General features: G+C 34.7%; 1 protein-coding gene across 1 annotated transcript in view; it reads right to left on the minus strand.

The window, feature by feature from the left end:
* MYO3B (myosin IIIB) overlaps positions 1 to 23,351 on the minus strand; it is a 601,952-nt gene that overhangs the window by 421,594 nt on the left and 157,007 nt on the right. The window contains exon 7 of the mRNA XM_051990668.1: positions 16,388 to 16,453. Within this exon, the coding sequence (XP_051846628.1) occupies positions 16,388 to 16,453 (66 nt within the window). The remainder of the gene's footprint in view (positions 1 to 16,387; positions 16,454 to 23,351) is intronic.

Consider the following 23,351-nt stretch of genomic DNA (forward strand, 5'->3'; position numbering starts at 1 on the left):
CAAAACTTCTGCAATTTTAGTTCCATCATCAGAATCCCTGGGCATTACTATTTTTGAAAGTCTGGCTAATTTCCTTGATTTAAAATCAATTTCAATTTTGACAAACAATAATGGTCTGTTTCACAGTCCAGGCTCAAGTACCTGGAGGGCATGAATTCTAATTCCACTTCAGACACAACTTGCCCTCTTAGACTAAACAAATCCACAACCCTCTTTATTTCTTAATTATCTGCCTCATTCAATCCTTTTATATCTGATTAGAACAAAATAATTGATTTCAACCTCAAAGCCTACTATGTGCCAAACAATATGAAAGGCACCTGATTAGGAAAAGATCTAACACATTCCTTTAGAGTAATTAAGATCTTAAAATGAGCTTCTAACAAGATAAAATCTGTTCATGTAAAATAATGAAAGAAAGACATGAGACAGAATAAAATCAAGTACCAAATATGAGGTTCAAAACAGCAAGGGAAATGTGCTCTTTTGTAGAATTTAGTTCCTGACTTTGGAAGTTTATAAAACCAAACCAATCACCCATATAGGTCATTGTTCTTTTGGAACTAACTGATCCCTTTAACTAATTCGTTCATCTAATTTTGAGTTTTCACAGAATGAACTAATGATATTAATTCCATAACAAAGTATATGTGAGACAAGCAAAGCAAATGAAGAATGTTTCCAAAGATTGTAGGGAAAAAATATTAAGGCAACAATGGCCTCAGTTACAACACTAGAAGCAGCAATATCATTTACAGTATAATTGGAGTTAACAATCAGATACCATTGAGATATAGCCATTTCCCCAGTATTTTTGCTAATGCTGTTTGGTGGCAATCCAACTCTCTCTAAGGAATGTTTCATTTTCTCTGTGGGTACTGGGGTATGAGAATACTCATTAACTGTATTACAAGAAGTTTTTCTCTTTACAAAGTATTTAACCCATGTAAAATTTACCATACAATCGATTAGTCCCTACTATGAATCAGACATTGTGTGAAGGACCATGTTACATCAATAAATATGGGACAATCCTTGCCTACAAGATGGTGTGTACATGTAAGTATATCTAATATATATATATATATATATATATATATAATATATATATATATACACACATATATGTGTGTGTGTGTGTGTGTGTGTGTGTGTGTGTGTATACACACACACACACAAACTAGAAACTAGTTTATGGAAGATGGATTCTGGGGCTAAGTGAATAACAAAAAAACTTCCTTTAAAAGATGGTACTTGAGATGAGTTTTCAAGGAAACTAGAGATTGTACCAGGGATGGAAGAAGGGGATTCCAAGAATGAAGGACAGCTAGTGCAAAGTCACAAAGGGAAAATGGAATGTTGTATGAAAGACAGATAGAAGACCACTCTGGCAAGGTTGGAAAGCAAGAACTTAGTAGATGCTTTTTGATAAAGATGATGATGGCAATGATTATGTTAAAATAAATGCATCTCTATTGTGCTTTAAGTTTTACAAAGTACTTTATTGTCATCTGAGCATTTCAGTCATATCTGACTCTTCATGACTTCATTTTGGGTTTTCTTGGCAAAAATACTACAGTAATTTGCCATTTTCTTCTCCAGTTTATTTTACAGATGAGGAAACTGAGGTAAATGAATTGGGTCACATAGCCAGTAATTGTCTGAATTCAGATTTGAACTCAGAAAAATGAGTCTTCCTGACTCCAGGCCAGCACCCTACCCACTGTGCCACCTAACTGCCCTGTGAAGTACTTCACATACATTAATTTAAACCTTCTGCAAGCTGGGAGAGGTTAAGTGATTTGGCATGGTCACAGTGTCAGAGGTGGAATATGAAGATCAGTCTTTTAGACTACCAAGTCTACTATCATCCTGATTCCACTAGATTACCTCTTAGTATTATAAAAGCAAAGATTATCTAAGCAAGTTTTCTATAACATTTGACTAAACTATGTGACTGATCAAATAGTACAAAGACCTAAAGGCTTGACTGAAATCTGAATTTTAATACTTTTTCTAGCCCTAGTTACAGTACATAGAAGGACATTATTCTCAAATTCCCACCAAGATGGTCACAAGGAAATCCCTTTGTTGATCTTCTCAGCAGAATGCCTGGAATGGAAAAAAACCATGATACCTTGAACTATTCTCCAGAGAAATGGTTTCCTTTCTGCCTAGAAGGAAGCTGCAGTACCAGGAGGGAAAGCTGCTACCCTCTGCTTTCAGACCAAGAAATGAAAATTTGCTCCCTAGGGATGCCAATCACCTGGTGCCTTTCACAAGCACTAAATTTTCTTAAAATATTTTTCTTTTTTAGAAAAGGAAGTGAATAAGACACTAACTGCCAACGGGAGCTTGGGGACTCCTTAACACTCAATCATTGACATGATGGAGCAGAACAGCTCCATCTATTATATCAAAGTCTCATCAGAGACTTTAATCCGTTCTGAAAGGAAATCTCAGCCTGGAGACTTTAATTTAGCGAATAATAGGGATTCTGATTAACCACTGCAAGCAGAACTGTTCTGAAGACAGACATCATGGGTAATGAATGCTCTGCAAGAGAGTGGACAAAAAAGAGAGAAAAAATTCCTATTACGCCAAGGAGACAAACCCTTTGGGTAGATTCTAAGTGGTTAATTTTCCATTTTCCTTTCTCTGTCTCTCAAACCTACCACCCCCACTCACATGTGCTCTCCCCTTCCAAGTGTACAATGCTCTTTTCTAAGTATTAAGCTGGTGTTAGCCTGTCACATGTATCAGACAGGTGCAGCAAAGAGGCTATTTCATTAATTCCATATACAGTGATGATCTGGTGGTGACGTGAATGTTCTTACTCTGGTCTACTTGCCTATTCCTTTATTTCTATTGCTTTTGATTTAGACTTTGAATGAGGAGCAGGAAGAGAAGGAAAATGAGAGGGAAAATGGAGGGAAGAAGGAAGGAGGGAAGATAGTAAAAGAGAAGAAAAAGGAAGGGAGGGAGGGAGGGAGGAAGGGAGGAAAGAAGGAAGGAAGGAAAGAGGGAAGAAGAGAAGGAAGGAGGGAGGGAAGGAAGGAAGGAAGGAAGGAAATGAGAGAAGAAGGGAAGGAGGGGAGAGAGAGGGAAGGAAGAAAAAAGGGAAGGAGAGAGGAAAAGAAGGAAGGATAAAAGAAAAGAACGATTAAATCCCTTTTTTCTTTATAGAGTTTAAATTGATGGGTCCAAAAGAGAGCCCTATTTAGATCTCTAGGAAGGATACTATTACTGCAGCTCAATAACTACATGTTGTGAAGCCAAGGACATGTAACAGGTTAAATGGGTCATAGGTTTCAAACTTGTGTGCCTTAATAAATCACATATATTTTAGCCTTCCTGCTAGTAATATCAGATAATGAGATGAATGATTGAATGTATGACACAGTGGTCAATTATCATGTGGATGATATAAATTCTATTGCACTGAGCACATTTATCTCAGTATTGATCTGGCTTTGCTAGCAAGACTCATAAATTACTAGCTTCCCATAACCATATGATAAATACTCTAATAACAGAATGCCACCAAGTCCTGTTTTCTCAATAAATCCCCTTGCAAGTTGTAGCTGGGAGAGTAAAAAAGGAGCATGAAACTATAGGTTTTGTTTTATTTTACTTTTGGCTAAAAAAAGATGAATATAGAGGGAAGCTGCCAAATATTATACACATCAAGGATCTACACTCTGGGAGTTTGCAGGAATGTGCAGAGATACTCACTGACAGACCTTTGCAGAGTACTTTTATTGGACTAGAAATTTCCAAACTCAATACCTCTCTAAAATAATCTATCCAATAACGGGGTCATGCCTCTCTTTAAATTATATTTCTTAACTATAAGATTCATAGTTCAGAGTCATCTAATTCACCCTTCCTACTTTATGGATGAAGAACTAGGCCTTAGAAATGCTGATTTTCCCACAGAGAATGAAATGGAGAGCTGGAATTTAAACCTGGGCTGGGTACTGTAGGGAGGAGAGTGCTGGACTCCAGAGTTAAGAAAAAGTGAAGCTGAATCCCACTTTGCATATTCACTACTTGTATAAACCTGAATGTGTCACGTAACTGCTCTGATCATCACCCAGGCTTCTGCTGTATAAAAGGGATACCACTCACTTCATAAAGCCATTATGGAGATCAAAAGAAATTTTCCAAGGAAAATGTTTGCCAGCTCTTAAGAATCATGTAAATATAAACTATTATTAAATTCAGATACTTAGTTTCTAGATCTGGCTCTTTCTATCATGATGTTGTTCAGTCATTTCAATCATGTCTAATTCTTCATGACCCCATTTAGGGTTTGCTTGGCAAAGATATCGCAGTAATTTACCATTTCCTTCTCCGTTTTGCAGATGAGGAAACTGAGGCAAATACAGGCCTAGGGTCACAGAGATAGGACGTATCTAAGACCAGATTTGAACTCATGAAAATGAGTCTTCTTGACTCTAAGCCCAGCTCTCTATTCACTGAGCCATTACCTAGCTGCCATGTGAAAAATGTTAGCTTGCTATGGTTTCCCATCTGTGAGATGTGGTGCTGCTTCAATTTTACACTAAGGGACAGCAAATATATGGGCTAAATGCTTCTGCACTCCCCAAATCCCCTCCCCTCACCATTGGCCATGAGCCAGCCTCAAAATGGCAGCACTTTTGCTGAGCTCTCAAAGTCAAATCCCCTCAAAACCAACCAAACAAAAACCTCAAAAGAGGTGGTTGTTATTTTTTATTCTATATATTATTTTTAATGCTTTTTAGTGAAAGTTTCCTACCCTTCCACTTCTCCCTCCTCCTTTTACTGGGGAAGAATTCAATCAATCAATCAATCAACATTTGTGAAGTGCCCATTATGTGCCAGGAATTGTGTTAAATCCTGGGGATAAGCTTTCCCTTAAGGAGTTTGTAATCTGACAATTTGGGGGAAAGCTTATAACAAATACATATTGTCAAGCAAAACAAAATATCACATTGGTCGAGTCCAAGAAATATGTCTCATTCTGCACCCCGAATCTGTCACTTTCCTTTCAGGATGTGGGTGGTTTGCTTTCTGTTTGGTGCTCTGGAATCTTGGCTTAGCATTCTGTTGATCAGAGTTCTTACATCTTTCAAAATTATTTATCTCTATAATGTTGGTATAGAAATTATTCTCCTGATTTTGCTCACTTCGCTCTGTTTTTGTTCATGAAAACCTTTCCAATTCATGCAAGTCTTTTTGACAGAGCAGGAAAGGTGACCCTGGGTAGTCAATCCCCATTCCACCAAAAAGGTCTAGAGCAGGCTTTGCGTTGTCTGAGAAACCCGACTTCCATCTTTTCCAAATCACTTGATGTCATGTGATGTGTGACTGTATGAGGCACTCTAAGTTCCTCTCAGAGCATAAATTTCTCAGATCTCTGTTCACCAGAAAAATGAGATAATATTTCCTTGGCTCTCCGAACCTGATTTCTCAGCTTCCTATCCTGATTTTCTTTTGCTGGAACCTAATGTCTTCTTAACACATTCTAATTTGAGCTGGGCTAGATAATTCTAAGTAGAAGTAGAGATCCTATTTTTAAAAAAAGGCCTCCTAATCAGTGACTTTTGATAGTCCTCATAAGAGGTAATAGCAAATAACACATACACAGATATAAAGCCTAAGAAATAGATTCCTGTAATGATCAAATAAACCTATTACAGAGTGCTCAGGTTATATAACGTGGGCTCCTAAAGAGATACAAAAACCCATAGGAGTTATGTGGGAGAGCTAGATCTGGAAATCTGGAAAACTTGCTTTCAAATGTGACTTCAGGCACTTGCTAGCTATGTGACCCTAGATTATTTAACTTCTGCTCAACTTAATTTCTTCATTTGTAAAATGAGAATAATAATAGTGCTTACCATACAACATTGTTGGGAGGATGCAATGAGTGAAAGTCCTAAATTTTTTGTTCTTTTCCTTTACTACATTTTATTCCCATTGTCATATAAAGAACTTAGAAGGGACAAATCCTTATGTGGTCAGTATTCTTTGCAATGCCAAATGGGAGGGTGGCAGGAGAAGCCTGAAGCAAAAGGAATATCCAAGCATCTCATGTGACAGAGATTTTTAAAAAGGTAGCAGAGGAATGACTTTTTTCTTCTGAAGATTACAAACTTTTTTAGTTGCTCTGCTATAATGTTTTTTAGATAGCTCAAAGTAATAAGTAGGAGAAATAGTATAAATAGAGATTTCTAACCTGAATTAAATCAAAATCTTCTAAACTAGAGATATTTATAAGCTTTCCTAGAAAAAAATGGAGAGAAGAATGCCTTCTTTGTATTTATCTCTCAGAGAGTTAGTATAAATTCTCTTTCAAGAAGATCAATCTGTAAAAAAACTATAATGGGGAGGAGTGCCTAATTCTACTATCCACCCTGATTCATATTACTTGTGGGAAGACTCAGCCCCTACTTAACCTTACATTTTAGCAATCTTTTATTCCCTAAAAAAGCCTTAAAAATATGTGTGTACATCTAAAAACATATATACACACATAGACAAATACATACACACACACACACAGAGACACATACACACATTTGTTTTTTTAAAAATCCAGCCATCCCTTGACAGAAAAAGATAATGATAAATATTAGAAGGATGTGGGAAAACTGAGACACTAATGCATTATTGGTAGAGTTATTAACTGATCCAGCCATTTTGGTGAGCAATTTGGAATTATGCCCAAAGGGCTATCAAACTGTGCATAACATTGGATCCAGTAATGCCATACTACGTCTGTATCCCAAAAAGATCATAAAAGAAAGAAAAGGATCCAGATGTGCAAAAACATAGCAGCCTTTTTGGAAAGGAATTGAAAATTTAGTGGATGGACATCAATTGAAGAATGGCTGAATAAGTTGTGGTGTTTGAATGTAATGGAATATTGTTGTTCTATAAGAAATGATGAGCAAACTGATGAAAGATTTACATGAATTGATAATGGGGCAATTGAGCAGAACCAGGAAAACATTTGTACCAGTAACAGCAAGATAGTGTGAAGATCAACTATGATGGACTTAGATATTATTAGTAATACAGTGATCCAAGTCAACTCCAATAAGCTTAGGATGAAAAATGTCATCTACATCCAGAGAAAGAACTATGGAGACTGAATGCAGATTGAAGCATACTATTTTCACTTTTTTTCTTTCTCATGGTTTTTTTCTTTAGTTCTGATTTTTTTTTCACAAAAAAAGCTAATATAAAGATATGTTTAAAATAATTATACATGTATAACCTAAAAAAAAAAAAAACAACAACAACAACCTGTCACCTTTGCAAAAAGCAAATATAAGATTTTTTACCAAATGACTGATCTTCTGTTATTTGATTTGATGGTAAAAAAAATTATAGACCAAGAGTGGGGAATTATCCATCTCAGGGGCTATAAGGTCCATGAATTGATGCAGCCACAGGCAATGATGAGCTGAAAGCTTGGTACAACAACCTCCCATTGAGGGAGGAGAATCTCTTGCTAAGTTGACAATTCTGTTTGGTTTGCAATGATATAAATACCTAAATGGCCCTTGGCAGAAAAAAAGATTCTTCTATTATATGTGAAGGGTCCTAGAAAAGACTTAAGATATGTCCCTGCCCTATTTACATCTAAGGTCAATTGATGATATTCATTATGTTCACTTAACAGATATAGGAATTGGAGATATAAGGAATCATAGAACCATAAAGATTAAGTCCAACTCAAATCCATATCTATATGTATGAATATATCTCTATCTCTACATTTATATCTATATCTGATTTAGTAGTCATCATTATTGTTCAACTATTCAATGAGAAATTGGATTGCATAACTTTTAAGAGACTTTCCATCCTAGGAACTCCCATTCTATGACCCAATCATTTTCCTTAATAGTCTACAAATCCTTTGGGGCAAAAACTGTTGTTTTCTTCATCCTTGTATTCCCTGCACCTAGCATAAGAATTTGCAGACAGTTGCTCAGTTATTTTCCAGTTGTGTCTGACTCTGTGATCACATTTCAGATTTTCTTGGCAAAGGTACTGGAGTGATTTGCCATTTTTTTTCTTGAGCTCATTTTACAGATGAGGAAATTAAGGTAAACAGGGTTAAGTGACTTGCCCAGAGTCACACTATAAGTATCTGACTTTAAATCTCAGGTCTTTCTGACTCCAGACCTGACAGTCTCTCCACTGTGCCATCTAGCTGCCCATAGTAGAGGAATAATAAATAATTATTTAACTATCTAGATAGTATGATTATTAGTATTGCTAAAAATCTAGTAGAATGAAAATTAACACAGGAAATAAAATATATCTAGGATAAGAATTCATTCAATCTACAACAGGGATATATCTGGACTTTAACTTCTCCCACACACACACATTCAATGTGAAATTGATATTTGCTAGATTATTACACATACTGAGATGTTTCTTGTATTTTTTCCCCACTAAAATCAACATCATCCTTTATGTCATCCTTTTTTTCCTAGTTTCTCTTACTCTTCAGATCTCAGGACAAAACTGAGTCTCTCCCACTCCCAAAAGAGCTGACATTCTCTGGGAAGGTATTGCATTATATGATTGCGGTGAGATATTTGTTTTGTAGAAACAAACCAAATCCTGCTGAGCTACTTCTTGGTTTAAATTATAAGAAAATCTGATCTCCAGTGTGATAAGAGAGATTACAAGTAGGCCATAAATGAAAACAGAGTAGAGCCCTTGGAGCCTTTACATGATCAATTAGGTGATCTAAATTAGAATCTCATCAGGGATATTCAACCTTGAAACACATAGCTCTATCTCAGTTTCTCATAAAACATTTATAGAATTCCAAATTTTTGCAATTGAAGAGCAATGTTGATTGTATTTATATACATATTTCTAAAATTGCATGTTAGGGGAAGAATATTTTAGGCCTTAAGTTCCTTTTTATTTTTGTATTTGGGATTTTCTCCTGCATTTCTATTAATTTACTAATTCCCTTTAGCTCAAGAGATACTAATTAATTCAAAGAGCCATAATAGCTAATCATTGGTCAAATAAATTTTTAAAAGAGAGAGAGTCTGTCACTGGAGATACCACTGTTTCATTTTAATTAAAATTGCAAATTTCTGAAGTAATGTAAATAAAGGTTATTGTATCCTTCTGCTCCAGGAAGTATTAGCTCTGCTCACTACCTCTGGAGAATAAATGCAAGAAGATTTAAAAGACCAAGAAGAATATTTGTGGGAGCTTTATCAATCATCCAGCTAGAATATTAATCTTTGCAAAGTTTGTTATTTACTGACATTGCTGAAGCCAAAGAGGAATTAAGCATCCTTGAAACACAAAACAAGGATAGGATACCAGAGCTGAATTGTTAACTTGAAGGAAGATATGATCAATATATAGAAAACAAACAAAATGATGTTTAGCTCCATAATCATTTGGGCTCAGAGGGAAAGTAGGAAGATTCTAAAGCCGAATTTCACTGCTAACTAGAGGAATAAGGTAAAGGCTTATCATTTTGAATAGCTGTAGAATTAAAAATAATCCAGTTTTTAAAAAAAAATCTCAGTAGCAAAGTGTTTCTGCCATTTGGGGTGCTGATCAGAAAAAAAGAAAATTAGACCTCATAATTTCATGTGCAAATTTTTTCATCAATTCTATGATAATCAAACGTGTCAACAAGTCATTCTCATGCCAGGAAGCTGTGATTGGCACAGTTAGTGACTGGGAGACGTTAAAAGGTTAAAGCTAGAGGTGTAAGTAGGACATCTAGAAGCTGAGGCAAGTGTAGGGTTTGAGAAGGAGATTTCAGGCAGAGACCAGGATATCCAAGCATAAAGCAGAGAACAGGGCAGAGCTGGACAGTGGAGTTCATATGGGGTTCAGAAAAGACTCTGGATCCCAACTTTTAACACTCACTGGCCTTCTCTTTCATTGGTGCCTTTCAGGCAAGGAACATAGAAGAGAAAAGGTACTAGGAGAAGATGAGATAGTTATTGTCTTCCTCACTTCTGGGATGGAGAGAGGACATGTGGGTCATCAAACCCTAGAAGAAAAATAAAACTGTGACAGGAGGTAACCCAGGGTCCAGACAATATGTAGGCATGCCCATCTAAATTTCAGCTCTCTGGCACAAAGTTCCAATCACTCCAGTCCCATGTATAATTCCGCTTAAAGCACCAAACTATATATTATACCCCTGACAAAAAATAATCATTCTTCCTTTGATGAGCCAAATCCCACTATTGGACATGTACTTCAAGAGGGCCAAAGAGAGAGAAAATCCCTTTATACAGCAAAATATTCATAGCAACCTTTCTTTTGGTAAGTGAAAAAAAAAAACTAGAAAGAAACTAGGGGCTGATTAATTGGGGCAATCGCTAAAGAAACTATGGTATATGAATATAATGGACTACTACTGTACCATAAGACATGAAAGATGAAAAATTCCCAGAAACATGGAAAAATTCATAAGAAGTTGTTCAGAACTCAGAAAGCAACATATGCAATAATTACAATAATAATTTAAAATGACAACAGTGACACTAGAAGCTGGCTAAATTCAGCTTAACAATACTGCCCAGGTAACTGGGTCCATAGGACAGATGGTCTAACACATTTCTCTCTTCTCAGTAGAGAGATGGAAACTAGGTATGTTAAATGGCATATATGCTATTTTTTCTTTATAACAAAGAAATATTATATATGAGGGAGAGAGTATAAGGGAGGACATAGAGAATTCTGTATTATGTAAGAACAAATGGCATCAGTAAAACCAAAAGAAAAAAAATTAATCTTTATTGTCTAATGAGTACAAAAGCCTTGGACAAAATAAGGGCAGAATCTATTTGCTGATAAGCCCCACAACATTTTAGATAAACAACAGTAAGAAAGCTAGAGACAAAGCAAAAGTAGCCTTTTTTTTTTTAATTGAAAGATGCATAATAAATTAAAATAACAAAAAAAGTAGAAAAAATATGCTCTGGACCAGGGTGTGGCAATACAGAGAAACAAGGCAATCATTGTTATGATAGGATCAAAATTTAAACACTGATGCTGAATGGACCAGGGCTGTCACTGCTGAGGTCTGGACTGGTACTTGCCTAGATAAACTTGTTATGCAAATGGAATTAGCCAACAGAAAACCAGCAGATAAAGAAATTGCTATAAAGCCAACCACTTGTCATAGAAGTGACAAAAAAGGGAAAAAAACCTCAGGCAGGCTCCTAGCCAGGACAAAAGGCAATAAGGAATTATAGGAGTTTTGCTTTAAATTTATGTAACTAAGCTGTCAGGAGTCATGCATTGACAAATGCATAACTAACACATATAAATGAGTCAATTATCGGTAATGACTAAGGGTTGGAACTAAACAGCGTGATGTTTTCATTATTTTATTTTAAATCCAGCAACCTGGTTTACTAATGGGATTCTAGGTCCACTTTTAAAAGTAGATCCTTACCAAATTAAATGTGCTGGCGACTCTAACCTGAAAAATTCTGAGGTTCATCATAGAGCAACCTTTTCTTAATGATATTCAGCTCATTCCTCATCCTTTGAGAAAACTAGATGAGGGAGAGACAAATTTATTAAGACTGGTCAGTTTAACAACTGTCCATGAGGTGGCTGATGTACTGGAAAGAACAAGAGGCTGGCAGTTAAGAGGACTGGGTTCTAGTCCCATGTATGATCTTGGGAGAATATGGTTCTATCCTTCTGAGATTAGCAAAGGATTAATTTTTCTATAAAAACTGATTTTAAAAGAAAATGTGGCTAAAATTCACTCTTTTGTTCAAAGGACATTAATACAGTGTTGTTAGTTAAAAATTTGTACAATCATTCTAAAAATCATATGATTATGGAAATCTTGTATATAATATAAGGTAGACAAAGTTGGAAAAAATATTCCATATGTACCAAAATAAACACTTTTTTTTTTTTTTTGTAGTAGCCAAGTACTTGGAATGAAATACATGCCCATCAATTGGGGAATGACTATGCAAATAGTAGTACATGTAATATTATATAATGCAATATTATATGATGTAATGCAACATTAAATAAGAAATTATAGACATGGAGATTTCCGATGTCCCCTCTAGAGTGGCTTCAGAAGCCTGAGCCTTCAAAGACATCAGGGTTTGGAAATTTTTGCTCATTTCCTAAAGCAAGGAAATAATGCACAGCTTGAGACATTAAGCATTATTATAATGCTTAAAATATTTGTAGCAACCATTTCTGTAATGGCAAGGAACTGGAAATTGAGTGGCTTCCCATCAGTTGGGAAATGGTTGAATAAGTTATTCTATATGGATATAATGTAATATTATTCTTCTATAGGAAATGATGAGCAGGCTGATTTCAGAGAAGCTTGGAAAGATGTACATGGACTGATCTGAGTGAATTGAGCAGAGCCAGGAATATATTGTATACAGCAACAAGATTATGTCATGATCAACTGTGATGGATTTGGCTCTTTTCAATGATGAGGTGATTCAGATCAATTCCAATAGACTTGTGAGGAAAATGTTACCCACATTCAAAGAGAGAGAAATATGGAAATTCAATGTGGATCAAAGGATAGTATATTCACCTTTTGTTGTTGTTGTGGTTGATTTGCTTGTATTGTTTTTTCTTATGTTTTTTTCCCCTTTTTGAGCTAATTTTTCTTGCACAGTGTGATGAATATGGAAATATGATTAGAAAAAGTGCATATGTCTAACCTATATCAAATTGTTTGCTGTTTTGGGAAGGGAAGTGAGGGAGAAGAGAAAGAGAAAATTTTGGAACACAAGGTTTTGCAGAGGTGAATGTGTAGAACTGTCTTTGCATGTATTTGGAAAAAAAAAATACTATTAAAGCATAAAAAAAATAGTTTTCTGAAAAGGTTGAAAAAAATCTACTTTTTGTTTCCCTCATTCCTAATAAAAGAAAGACAAACAAAACCCTTATTACAAAAATGTATATTCAAGCAAAATTCAAGCCATGGCCCCCCACTTCCAAATATCTCAATTTGTACTCTGATTTCTTCACCCTAATTTAGATCATTTAATTGATCACATAAAGGCTCCAAAGGCTCTACTCTGTTTTCATTTATGGCCTATTTGTAATTTCTCTTATAACACTGGAGATTAGATTTTCTTATAATTTGAAACAAGAAGTAGCTCAGCAGGATTTGGGATTTGTTTTGTAGAAACTCAGATTCCTGACTCCCAGAAGAGCGAATGCCATAAGGAATGCCAGGCCCAGCTGTGCTGCTAAGATGAGGCAAGGGTATAGCACCCTCCAAAAACTATAAAGAGATAAGGGGAGGGAATAGGATAAGGTGGGATATAGAAGGATGCATAAATCAAGGGGAATAGAATGAGGTAGGTAGATTAATGGGAATGGAATAAAGAATAAGGGGAAAGGGAGGAGAAGATAAGGGAGGGATCCCTAGAGGAGGTGGTAAGGAAGTTAAGTAAAGGCAATATAAGTCAACAGATAGAAATAAAGTAGAAAAATTAGCAGGGATAGGAAATAAGAGATATATGCAAACATAATAACAATGATCAGGAGTAGAATGTATGAGAGGGAAAAAGTGAGGGAATAATCATTAATCTCAGATAAAGTCAAACTTAAAAAGATTCATTCAAGAGAGAAATCTATATTGTGTCAGCCATATTAACATTGTTTAGATGTGTATGTATGTAAATTTATTTTATATGTAGATATATGTATATGTGTGTGTGTGTGTGTACACATACATAAATATTCCTGTGCTTAACTGTAGCCTCTTCTGGAAATGGGGGGAGGAAAGGGTTGAAGGAAAGGGATGAAAAAGAATAAAATAAAACATGTACAGCAGAGAACAAAAGGAAGCAAAGATGGACAGTTATGAATATAATGTCTTCTATTATTATATATGCTTTCCTGAAAAGGAAATTTATTGTTACATATTATGAATCTTCCCTGATGGACATGTGACAATTTGTTTTTTGTTTTTGTTTTTCTACATTTCTTTTTTTTTCTCCTTATTTTTAATTTAAGTTTTAAATAAACAATTACATTTTTTAAAAAAAGAAATGATGAGGATGATTTCAGAGAAATCTGGGAAGATTCACCTGAACTGATACAGAGTGAAATGAAAAGAACCAGGAGAATACTATACACAATGAGAGCAATATTGTATATTAAAAAAATTTTTTTTGAAAAATTGGGGGACTCTGATTAGTTCAATGATCAACCACAATTACAATTACAGAAGATTCATTATGAAGCATACACAATTCTGCCTGTGTCTTGAGTATTTTATGACCATAATAGCGTTTAGTAATGGGCTTTTTTTTTTTTTTTTGGTTGTTAATTCTTTCATCTTATTTTCGACTCTAAACTTTACTTAGGGCCAGGTAAATGTTTGATCTGATCCTGCTGCTGCTTTCTGGGGGCATGAATAGTTTTTATTCCAGGATCTCAGGGACTACTCAAGATGGAAATCTAAAAACTTTTAATTTTCTCATAAAAATCTAATTCTGAGCAAAGCCTGATATTTACCATTTTAGTATGGCTTCTGCTTGATTCTAATCTTCTTTTAGATCAGAGCAACAAGTCTGTGGACTTGCCCCACTTAGAATTCCAGCAGACTGTTATTAGATTCATCTATAACTATGCCTTTTGGGAGATAGCAAAGAACTGGCAACAAAATAGTTATCTATGGCTGTTGATCAATCAATAAGTGTATTTTAAGTACTTGGTAATACCTGGAGTTGTACGAAAGACTGGGGATAAAATGAGAAAACAAAACAAAAACAAAAACCGTCCTTACCCTTGAGGACTTACATTCTAGGAATTAAACAATTATAGCACATGAATATAAAGGAATATACCTGCTTATGAGAAAAGATGAATATGTAGAATAGAGGACAACACATGGAAAGACATATAAGTTGATAAAAGATAAAGTAGAACCAGGAAATACTATACACATAACTATAATTATATAAATGAAAAGAACAAAAATAACAATAGACATATGAAATAAAAGCTATGTCACTATAATAATCAAGCTTAGCCTGAAAGAAAAGATAAGACCTTTTTTTTTTTCCTAGAGTTGGGGGCATTTGAAGGTGAGTAAAAGCATATAAGCCTTGTTTTATGTGTTGATTAGATTTAATGAATTACTTTTTTTTCCTTCTATCTTTTTTTGTTACAAGGGATGACTCTGGATAGAAAAAGGTGGGGAAGAATATATTAGAAAAAGAAGGTAATATAAAAAAATATATCAATAATTTTGAATTAATAAATGTTAGGGATTTGTAAAGATAGTATTATTTGCAATAACAGTAATAGTGCACATTTTTTTAAATTTTAAGATTTCCAAAGTATTTTAAATTCATTAATGGCTTGCCCCAAGATAAGAAAGCGACAAATCTAAAGTTCAAAACTATGTAACTGACTCCAAAACCAATTCTATTTATACTACCTTCATAATATTATTGTGAAAAAGGGACTTTGTAGATCTTAAAACACAACATAAATATGGTAGTATTGTATTATCATTTTTTCATTTCCACCATTCATTGGTTAAATCCATCGCACAAGAATAAATTAGCTAATAGAATATTCAGTTAGTTTACCATTTTCACTTTTGTAATGAATATTTTACTGATTTTTAAAAAGTAAATACTTGAGTGAGATATGAATTCATTGCATAACTTCCCAATGTGGAAAATTCCTTCACAAAAAAAAAAAAAAAAAAAAAAGGCAATCCTTCTGTGACTGAATATATTTAGCCTAAAGAGGTTTTTTTGGCACATTGAGATTAAATGCTCTGTTTAAGTTTAAACTCTAGTCTTCTTCCCTTTGAATGTAATATAACTTCTTATTGAAAAAATGAAACTTAAGAAAATGAAGATTTAAAAGGAATTACTACTATGGCCCAGGCTCTGCATAGTACTATAAAGCCCAAAAGAACTTTTTTTTTTTTCTGTCTACACAACTATTGTTTAACAATTGTCCCAAGAGCTGCTATTCTTTCCCTTTTTTCCCCAAGAGGAAGTTCTATTGAGGATGTCAAATTTCAGGCATCTAATCTTCACAGAGTTTTGTGTCAAGCAAACAAAAAATGTTAACAGGCTTTTCTTGGGTCAAAGTGACTTCTCAAATATACATGGTTCATTGCATTTAACAGAACAAATTGTGAAACAAGGTCAAGATCAACTACTTATGTTTCAGATCCCACAGAAGCATCTTCTGTCTTTTATCAGAACAAATTCTGTGCTGTGCTATAACCTACTCGTCTATACAACAACTCCAAATGCCAAGTAAATTCCACAGTTTAGATTTCACCCCAATTATTCTTCAAGGCCTCGCTGGATAAGCAATTTTTAAAGGAAGAAATACTTACTGTGAAATGAAATGGTTGAAACCCCAGCACCATTTTTCTGGATGAAGTAAAGTAGGTGGAGGATTTCTAAAAATAAAAAACAAGCATTTTTTCCCTTTTAAAAGCCAAAAAATTAGTTCAGTTAAAGGGGGAAAATATTAGTAATATTTCCTTATTGATATATTTGTCAGTATAATTAAATATAATCAGTATAATTTTTCTTAGATATGAAACATAGCAACCTCTGTGAGGTGTAATAACACCTTCATTCATTCGTGCATTCGTTCACCTCATTCATTCAACAATTTTTTAAAGTCCTTGTTCCTTGCAAGGCACTGTGCATCATGATTAGCTGTAAGTAATCAGAATAACAACAATTTTGAGAAAGGCAGATGGTACAGTAAATGAAGAGCCAACCTTTAAGACAGGGAGACTTGGGTTGAAGTCCTACCCCTAATAAAAACCAGTTTCATGACCATTGGTAAGTCACATAAACTCTTAGGGCAGCTAGGTGGGATGGTGGAGTGCTGGGCCTGAAGTCAGGATGACTTGAGTTCAAATCCAGCCTTAGATACTTACTAGCTGTGTGATCCTGAATGAATCACATAAACATCTGTTTGCCTCAGTTCCCTCATCTGTAAAATGAGAATAATAATAATAACACTTACCTTTCAGGATTGTTGTGAAAATCAAAAAAGAGAATATAAAGTGCTAAGCACCATGTCACATGGTAATATATGATAATATATTATAAATATATATAATATATAAAGTAATATATAAATGTTAGCTATTATTGTTTTTATTATTATAATTATATCTAAGGCAGGATTCAAACTGAGTCTTTCTGACTCTAAGTCCGTGACTCTAAAGTACCTATCTAAACTCCGACCTTGCAACTCCACTTGTTTTTAAATGAATATTTACATATAGATAGTAGGAAAGAAAAAGAGGATAGGTCGTAATATAGTTCTCTCTATATATTTTATAATTTGCTTTTCTTTTTAAATATACAATAAGATCAAAGACAGCTTTCAAAGCTGTCATGCTTGAATGATCTTTCTTCTGTTCTTTTTTTCTCACTTTAAAAAATAATAACTATTTTTTTATTCTACCTATCCTTATTTGTCCTATCTTTCCACCTCTTCTACTGTGGGGGAAAAAATCCAAATTCCTATACTGGCTGTGTCCTAAAATGTAAGTCTTATTTTGCATCTAGAGTCAGCTTCCATTTGTAAAGCTGAGCATGTTCAGAATGCAGTTGACTAAAGCTTCTCAGGCCCTTTTGGATCATCTTGCACTCTAGAGACCAAATCATCACACTTGGACTTCATCAACTCAGTCTCTATAAAGGTGATTTTTTAAAATCATTAATAGGGAAACCATGAAATATTACAAAGAAGAGCTTGTAGAATGTTTAATCTTTGATCTGGGCTTGCCTTAGAAATAATCACTCTCTCTCAGTCTGTAGGTAAGTACCAAATGATGGCAGCACATCTTTTTAAAAAAAATTTAACAGTTTATTTTTCCTCAATTACATGTAAAAATAATTTTAACACTTTTTTTTGAAATGGTGAGTTTCAAATGCTCCCCCGCCCCATTTCTTCTCCCTACCCCTACCATTGAGAAGGCAAGCAATTTGACCGAGGTGCATTCATGTAAATCATATTTCCATCTAACTCAGTGGCAGCACATGCTTGCCCATGCTGTCCCCATTGGCAACAATTTGTGACTCTTCTGAGAAGGGACCATCTTCAGCATGAGACGAGGAGCTGCCTGCTCAGTATGATGGTGAAGCCAGTGCCCAGCTGTGCATTTAACAGCATCACATGTGTTGCACTTAATGGATGTACATGCTTAGGATCTCTAAAAAGTGTGTGATGGTGAGGAGTAGTTAGGCAGGGAGCCTGCTGAATCCAAATGGTCATACCTCATTTAGAGAATGTTTATAAACAGTTAGTAAGCAATACAAGTGAGTGTTTATTCAGCACCATAAATATGATTGAATTGTATTCAGTATTCATTTCCCTCCACATCCACCTATAGTTTGGATGCAGAGGTTGGTTCCTTATCAACCTGACCACTGCAAAATGGTACGACTTTATAGGACTTCCAACTTAATTCTAATACAAATTTTTGGCCTTATCTCATTCTATTTATCATCATGGAGTCTTTTTCTTGTTAAATCATTTTTCAGTCATGTCCAACTCTGATCTCATTTGAGATTTTCTTGGCAAAGATACTAGAGTGTTTTTGCCATTTCCTTCAAGCTAAACCAAATAAGCATCCATGACCTAAGCATGCCTTCTAATTTTCTCTGATTTTGTTCACATACCTGGTTTTTCTCTCTCTAATTCCTTCTCTACCAATCGTATTCTAACCAACTTAAATGTTATATCTTTCTTGAAGCTTTCCCTGATACAACCCTCAACTCTGTATATGGTAGTGATTTACTCTCATCTGATTTCATAACCCTTTCTCTGTGGCAAACTATAGAGGAAAAACGTGGAAGCAGAAAATCTTGTTCATTCTTGAATCTGACACTAACTGTGCGATACCAGTTTGCTCCTTGTTGTTCCCACTCTGTTGCTTATTTTCTTTCTCTCTTTGTCTTATGGCTCATTCCCTTTTGCCTACAAATATACCCATGTCTCCTCCTTCCTCAAAAACTCCTCCCTTGATCTTTCCATTCCTGCTAGCTATCCTTCTATATCTCTTCTGACCTTTACAGTTGAACTCCTCAAAAAGGCCATTAAATAGTGTCTGCATTTTCTATCTTCTCACTTTCCTCTTAACCCCTACAATTCAGCTTTTGACATGATCATTCCACCAAAACTGCTCTCTCCAAAGTTATTAAAAAGAGTCGTTCTGTAATTTCCCCACACTGATAAAATCCCAGATCTAGAAAAAACCAAAAACATGTTTTGACTATAAAGGATTATAAAAGTCTGATAATTTATGGCTAAGATGACGGGAAAAGATAGTGGTAAATGTTGGAAAGGATGTGGGAAACCTGGAACACTAATACATTTTTGGTAGTTGTGAAATGAGCCAACCATTCTGGAGAATTTGGGGGTATTAAACTGGATATACCATTTGATCTAGGAGTGTCACTACTAGGTCAGTATTCTGAAGAGCTTGTAAAAGAGGGGGAAAAACAATGGATAAATGATGGATAGAAAAAGCTACACCCAAAGAAGGAACACTGGGAAACGAATGTGAACTATTTGCATTTTTTATTTTCTTCCCAGGTTATTTATACATTCTGAATCCAATTCTCCCTGTGCAACAGGAAAACTGTTCGGTTCTGCAAATATGTATTGTATCTAGGATATACTGCAACATATTTAACATATATAGGACTGCTTGCCATCTGGGGAGGGGGGTGGAGGGAGGGAGGAGAAAAATCGAAACATAAGCGAGTGCAAGGGATAATGTTCTAAAAAATTACCCTGGCATGGATTCTGTCAATACAAAGTTATTATTAAATAAAATAAAATTTAAATTTTAAAAAAAAGAGGGGGGAAAACCCACATGAGTAAAATGTTTGTAGTAATCCTTTTTGTAGTGCCAAAAAACTGGAAATTGAGTGACTGCTCATCAATTGGGAAATGGCTGGATAAGTTTTGGTGTATGAATGTAAAGGAATATTATTGTTCTATAAAAAATTATAAGTGGGACTGATTTCAGAAAAGCCTGGAAAGACTTATATGAACTGATGCTGAGTGGAGTGAGCAGAACCCAGGAGAACACTGTATACAATAACAAGAAGATTATGTGATCAATTGTGATGGATTTGGCTCTTCTCAATAATGTAATGATTCAAGGCAATTCTGATAGACTTGTGATGGAAAATGCCTACATCCAGAAAGACAACTATGGAGACTAAATATGGATCAAAGCATAGTATTTTCATCTTTTTGTTTCTTTCTTGTGTTTTTTTTTCCTTTTGTTCTAATTTTTCTTCACAGCATGACAAATATGTAAATATGCCTTAAAGGATCATACATGTTTAATCTATATCATATTACATGTTGTCTTGGAGAGAAAGGAGGTGAGGGGGAGAAAAGTTTGAACACAAAGTTTTACAAAAGTATATGTTGACATTTAACATATCAGATTGATTACTTTCTTAGAAAAAGGGAAGGTGCAGGAAAGGAAGAAAAATTTGGAACGCAAGGTTTTGAAAAGGTAGTTGAAAATTATTTTTGCATGTATTTGAAAAAATAAAATACTATTAAAAACACACAAAAACACAAAAGAATAATCTATAGTAATATAAAACAATAGAATCCATACTTCATGGGTCTGTGTGAATTTTCTCATTCTTGCCAAATGATGTGCAAAGCTCCATTTTCTCCATTAGCTCAACTTTTTACACATTTCTACACATTGTCTTTTATGAGTGAAAGCTTGTAGCACAGTACCTAGCTTATAGTAGGTGCTTATTAATCAACTAGTGGAAGACTTCAGGAAATATTGAAGCAAGTGGAGAGTAAATGCTTGTAGGGTCCCAGAGTCATAGGTTCAAATCTGGAAGGGATCTTAGAGCTTACCCCTTTCCTTTGGTAGATAACAATACTGAAACTCATATGACTTGTTCAGATTCATGTAGACAATTAGTGGCAGAGATGGGATTTGGACCCAGGTCCTCTCCATATCCAGTATTCTTTCCATATTATACTGCCTAATTCTTTTCCACTGCCCATGCCCACGTGACTATGTAGGTTAGTGGAATCAGTTTCAGTTTAATTAAAAAGGGATAATAGTGAGTTACCCCCACTATCTTGCTGAATTTGAAATACAGTAACATCTGCGGAAGAGATAGGGAGGAGCTGGCTTTCTCTTTCATTAAATTCCCCCAGCATGTTGTGCTGTTCAAGTCCTGGGGTACCTTTCAGAACAATGCAATAATAATTAAGACATTATTGCACATTTGGAAAGAGCATAGGATTTGGACCCAGAAGCCCTTAGTTTGAATCCTAAATCTGCTTTTGTGGCTTTGGACAAATCACTTAACCTATCTGTGCCTCAATTTCCCAAAATGAAGGGATTGGACTCCATGATCTCTAAGTCTAGGAAGTCTAAGAAGTCTTCAGGAGATATTAAAGTGAGTAGGTAGAGCTATTTACCTTGAACACCTCTAATCTGTCATTGTGACTGAAGTATTATTTTTTCTACATCCTATACATGTCGCTCTTTCTTTATTATCTGCTGCCCTTTTTTCTCCACTATAAGTTGCAGCTCCTGCCAATACTTCTGTAGTTTTCTCTTTCTCTGGTCTGCAGGTCTCCTTTCTCTACTTTTCCCTTTTTCTTTTTTCTTGTCCCTTCTCCTAAAATTCTTAGATTAGATGTTGTTGGGATTTAGTGTCTATAGCCTTCAATTACCAATGAGATCTGACATTTTTCTAGTTTAATCTACCAATCGTGCAAAATCTCCTTCAATCTTTGTGTCTTCTGCTCTTTTAGTAGCTGCTTGTGCTTACAGCTTTAGGGGATACTTTGGGATTTATGACTATTCCAGATGGTTGATGATATCAGTTGTCCCTGCACCAGATAATTGGCATATCACTGAATAAAAGAATTTTGGATTATCTACTCATATCAGAATGCTACTATTTTCCTGCATTTAGCAGAAATAACAAAAAATTGACATTTGTATGCATGCAAAAGCACATATTTATAAATACATTTAATGGAAAATTGACATATATATACATATTTATATACAAAATTAACAAGGTATTGACATATATACATACATACACATGTACAAATATATTTTTAAAAGGAGAATTGAGAGAAAATAAATCCTTTCTGGCTCTAAATCTTTCAGTTTTAAATTCCAACTAGTCTATGTAGACATAAACAAATGTGTGTGTGTGTGTGTGTGTGTGTGTATATATATATATACACATGTTTTTATATTTATGCATATATGTCCATTTTTGCATTAAAATATTTGGAAAGTCATATAGGATCATATATTGTTATGAAACATGGACACACATCCATACTATAGATGGTTTTATAGTTATTATAAATTTAAAATTGGAAGGGACTTCTGTCTTCTAAAATCTACTTCTTTTCCAATTTATATGGACACATATGTGTGTGCATGTACATATATATGCCAATTCTTTGTTAAGCTATGCTAATGGAAAGGAACAGTTGAAATGTATAGAAAATCCAAAACTATTTTACTCAATGATGCCCCATGTATCTGGTGCTCATATAACTGATATCATATATGTGTTTGTGGGCATCCAGAATAAAATAATGCAATGAAAAAATTGACCAAAATATAGACAGTGATTCCTGGACTTTATAGTAAATTTCCTTGACTTTGTTTCAAATCCTAAATCTGGAACCATAATATTTTTTTTTCCAGCACCTTTTTTGTCATGGTTAGGTTTGAAGTTCACAAGTCATTATCTAAAGATTAGATTTGTTATACTACAAGTTCTTAAACTGTAGGTCATGATCCCATTGGAGTCATATAACTGAATATGGAGGTCATGAAAAACAAAAGGTACCACATATTTCACCAACATGTAATTTTTTATGTAAAAATAAACAAGAATCTCCTTTTCTCCATTCACACAGCCACCGCTAGTTCAGGCTCTCATATGAACAATTCCAATAACCTCCTAATTGGTCTCCCTGACTCAAATATGGCCCTTCTCTAACACAAAGCTTCTTAAACTGTGGGTACATCTTCATATAGCATCACATAACCAAATGTGGGAGTTGCAAAATTATAATTAGCAAATGTTTGATTTATGTACCTATTTTATATACCTATGTAGCTAGGGTCATATAAAAATTTCTCAGGTGAAAAGGGGTCATGAATGGAAAATTTTTAAGAAGCCCTTGCTCTAGTGCATACTCCAGAGATTTGCCTAAGGTCCAAATCTATCTTCATCACTCTACTGCTAAATAAACTCCAGTATATCGTATACACCTATATTGTTATTGTTTTG

The sequence above is a fragment of the Antechinus flavipes genome, chromosome 3 (assembly GCF_016432865.1).
Source record: "Antechinus flavipes isolate AdamAnt ecotype Samford, QLD, Australia chromosome 3, AdamAnt_v2, whole genome shotgun sequence".
Lineage (NCBI taxonomy): Eukaryota > Metazoa > Chordata > Mammalia > Dasyuromorphia > Dasyuridae > Antechinus > Antechinus flavipes.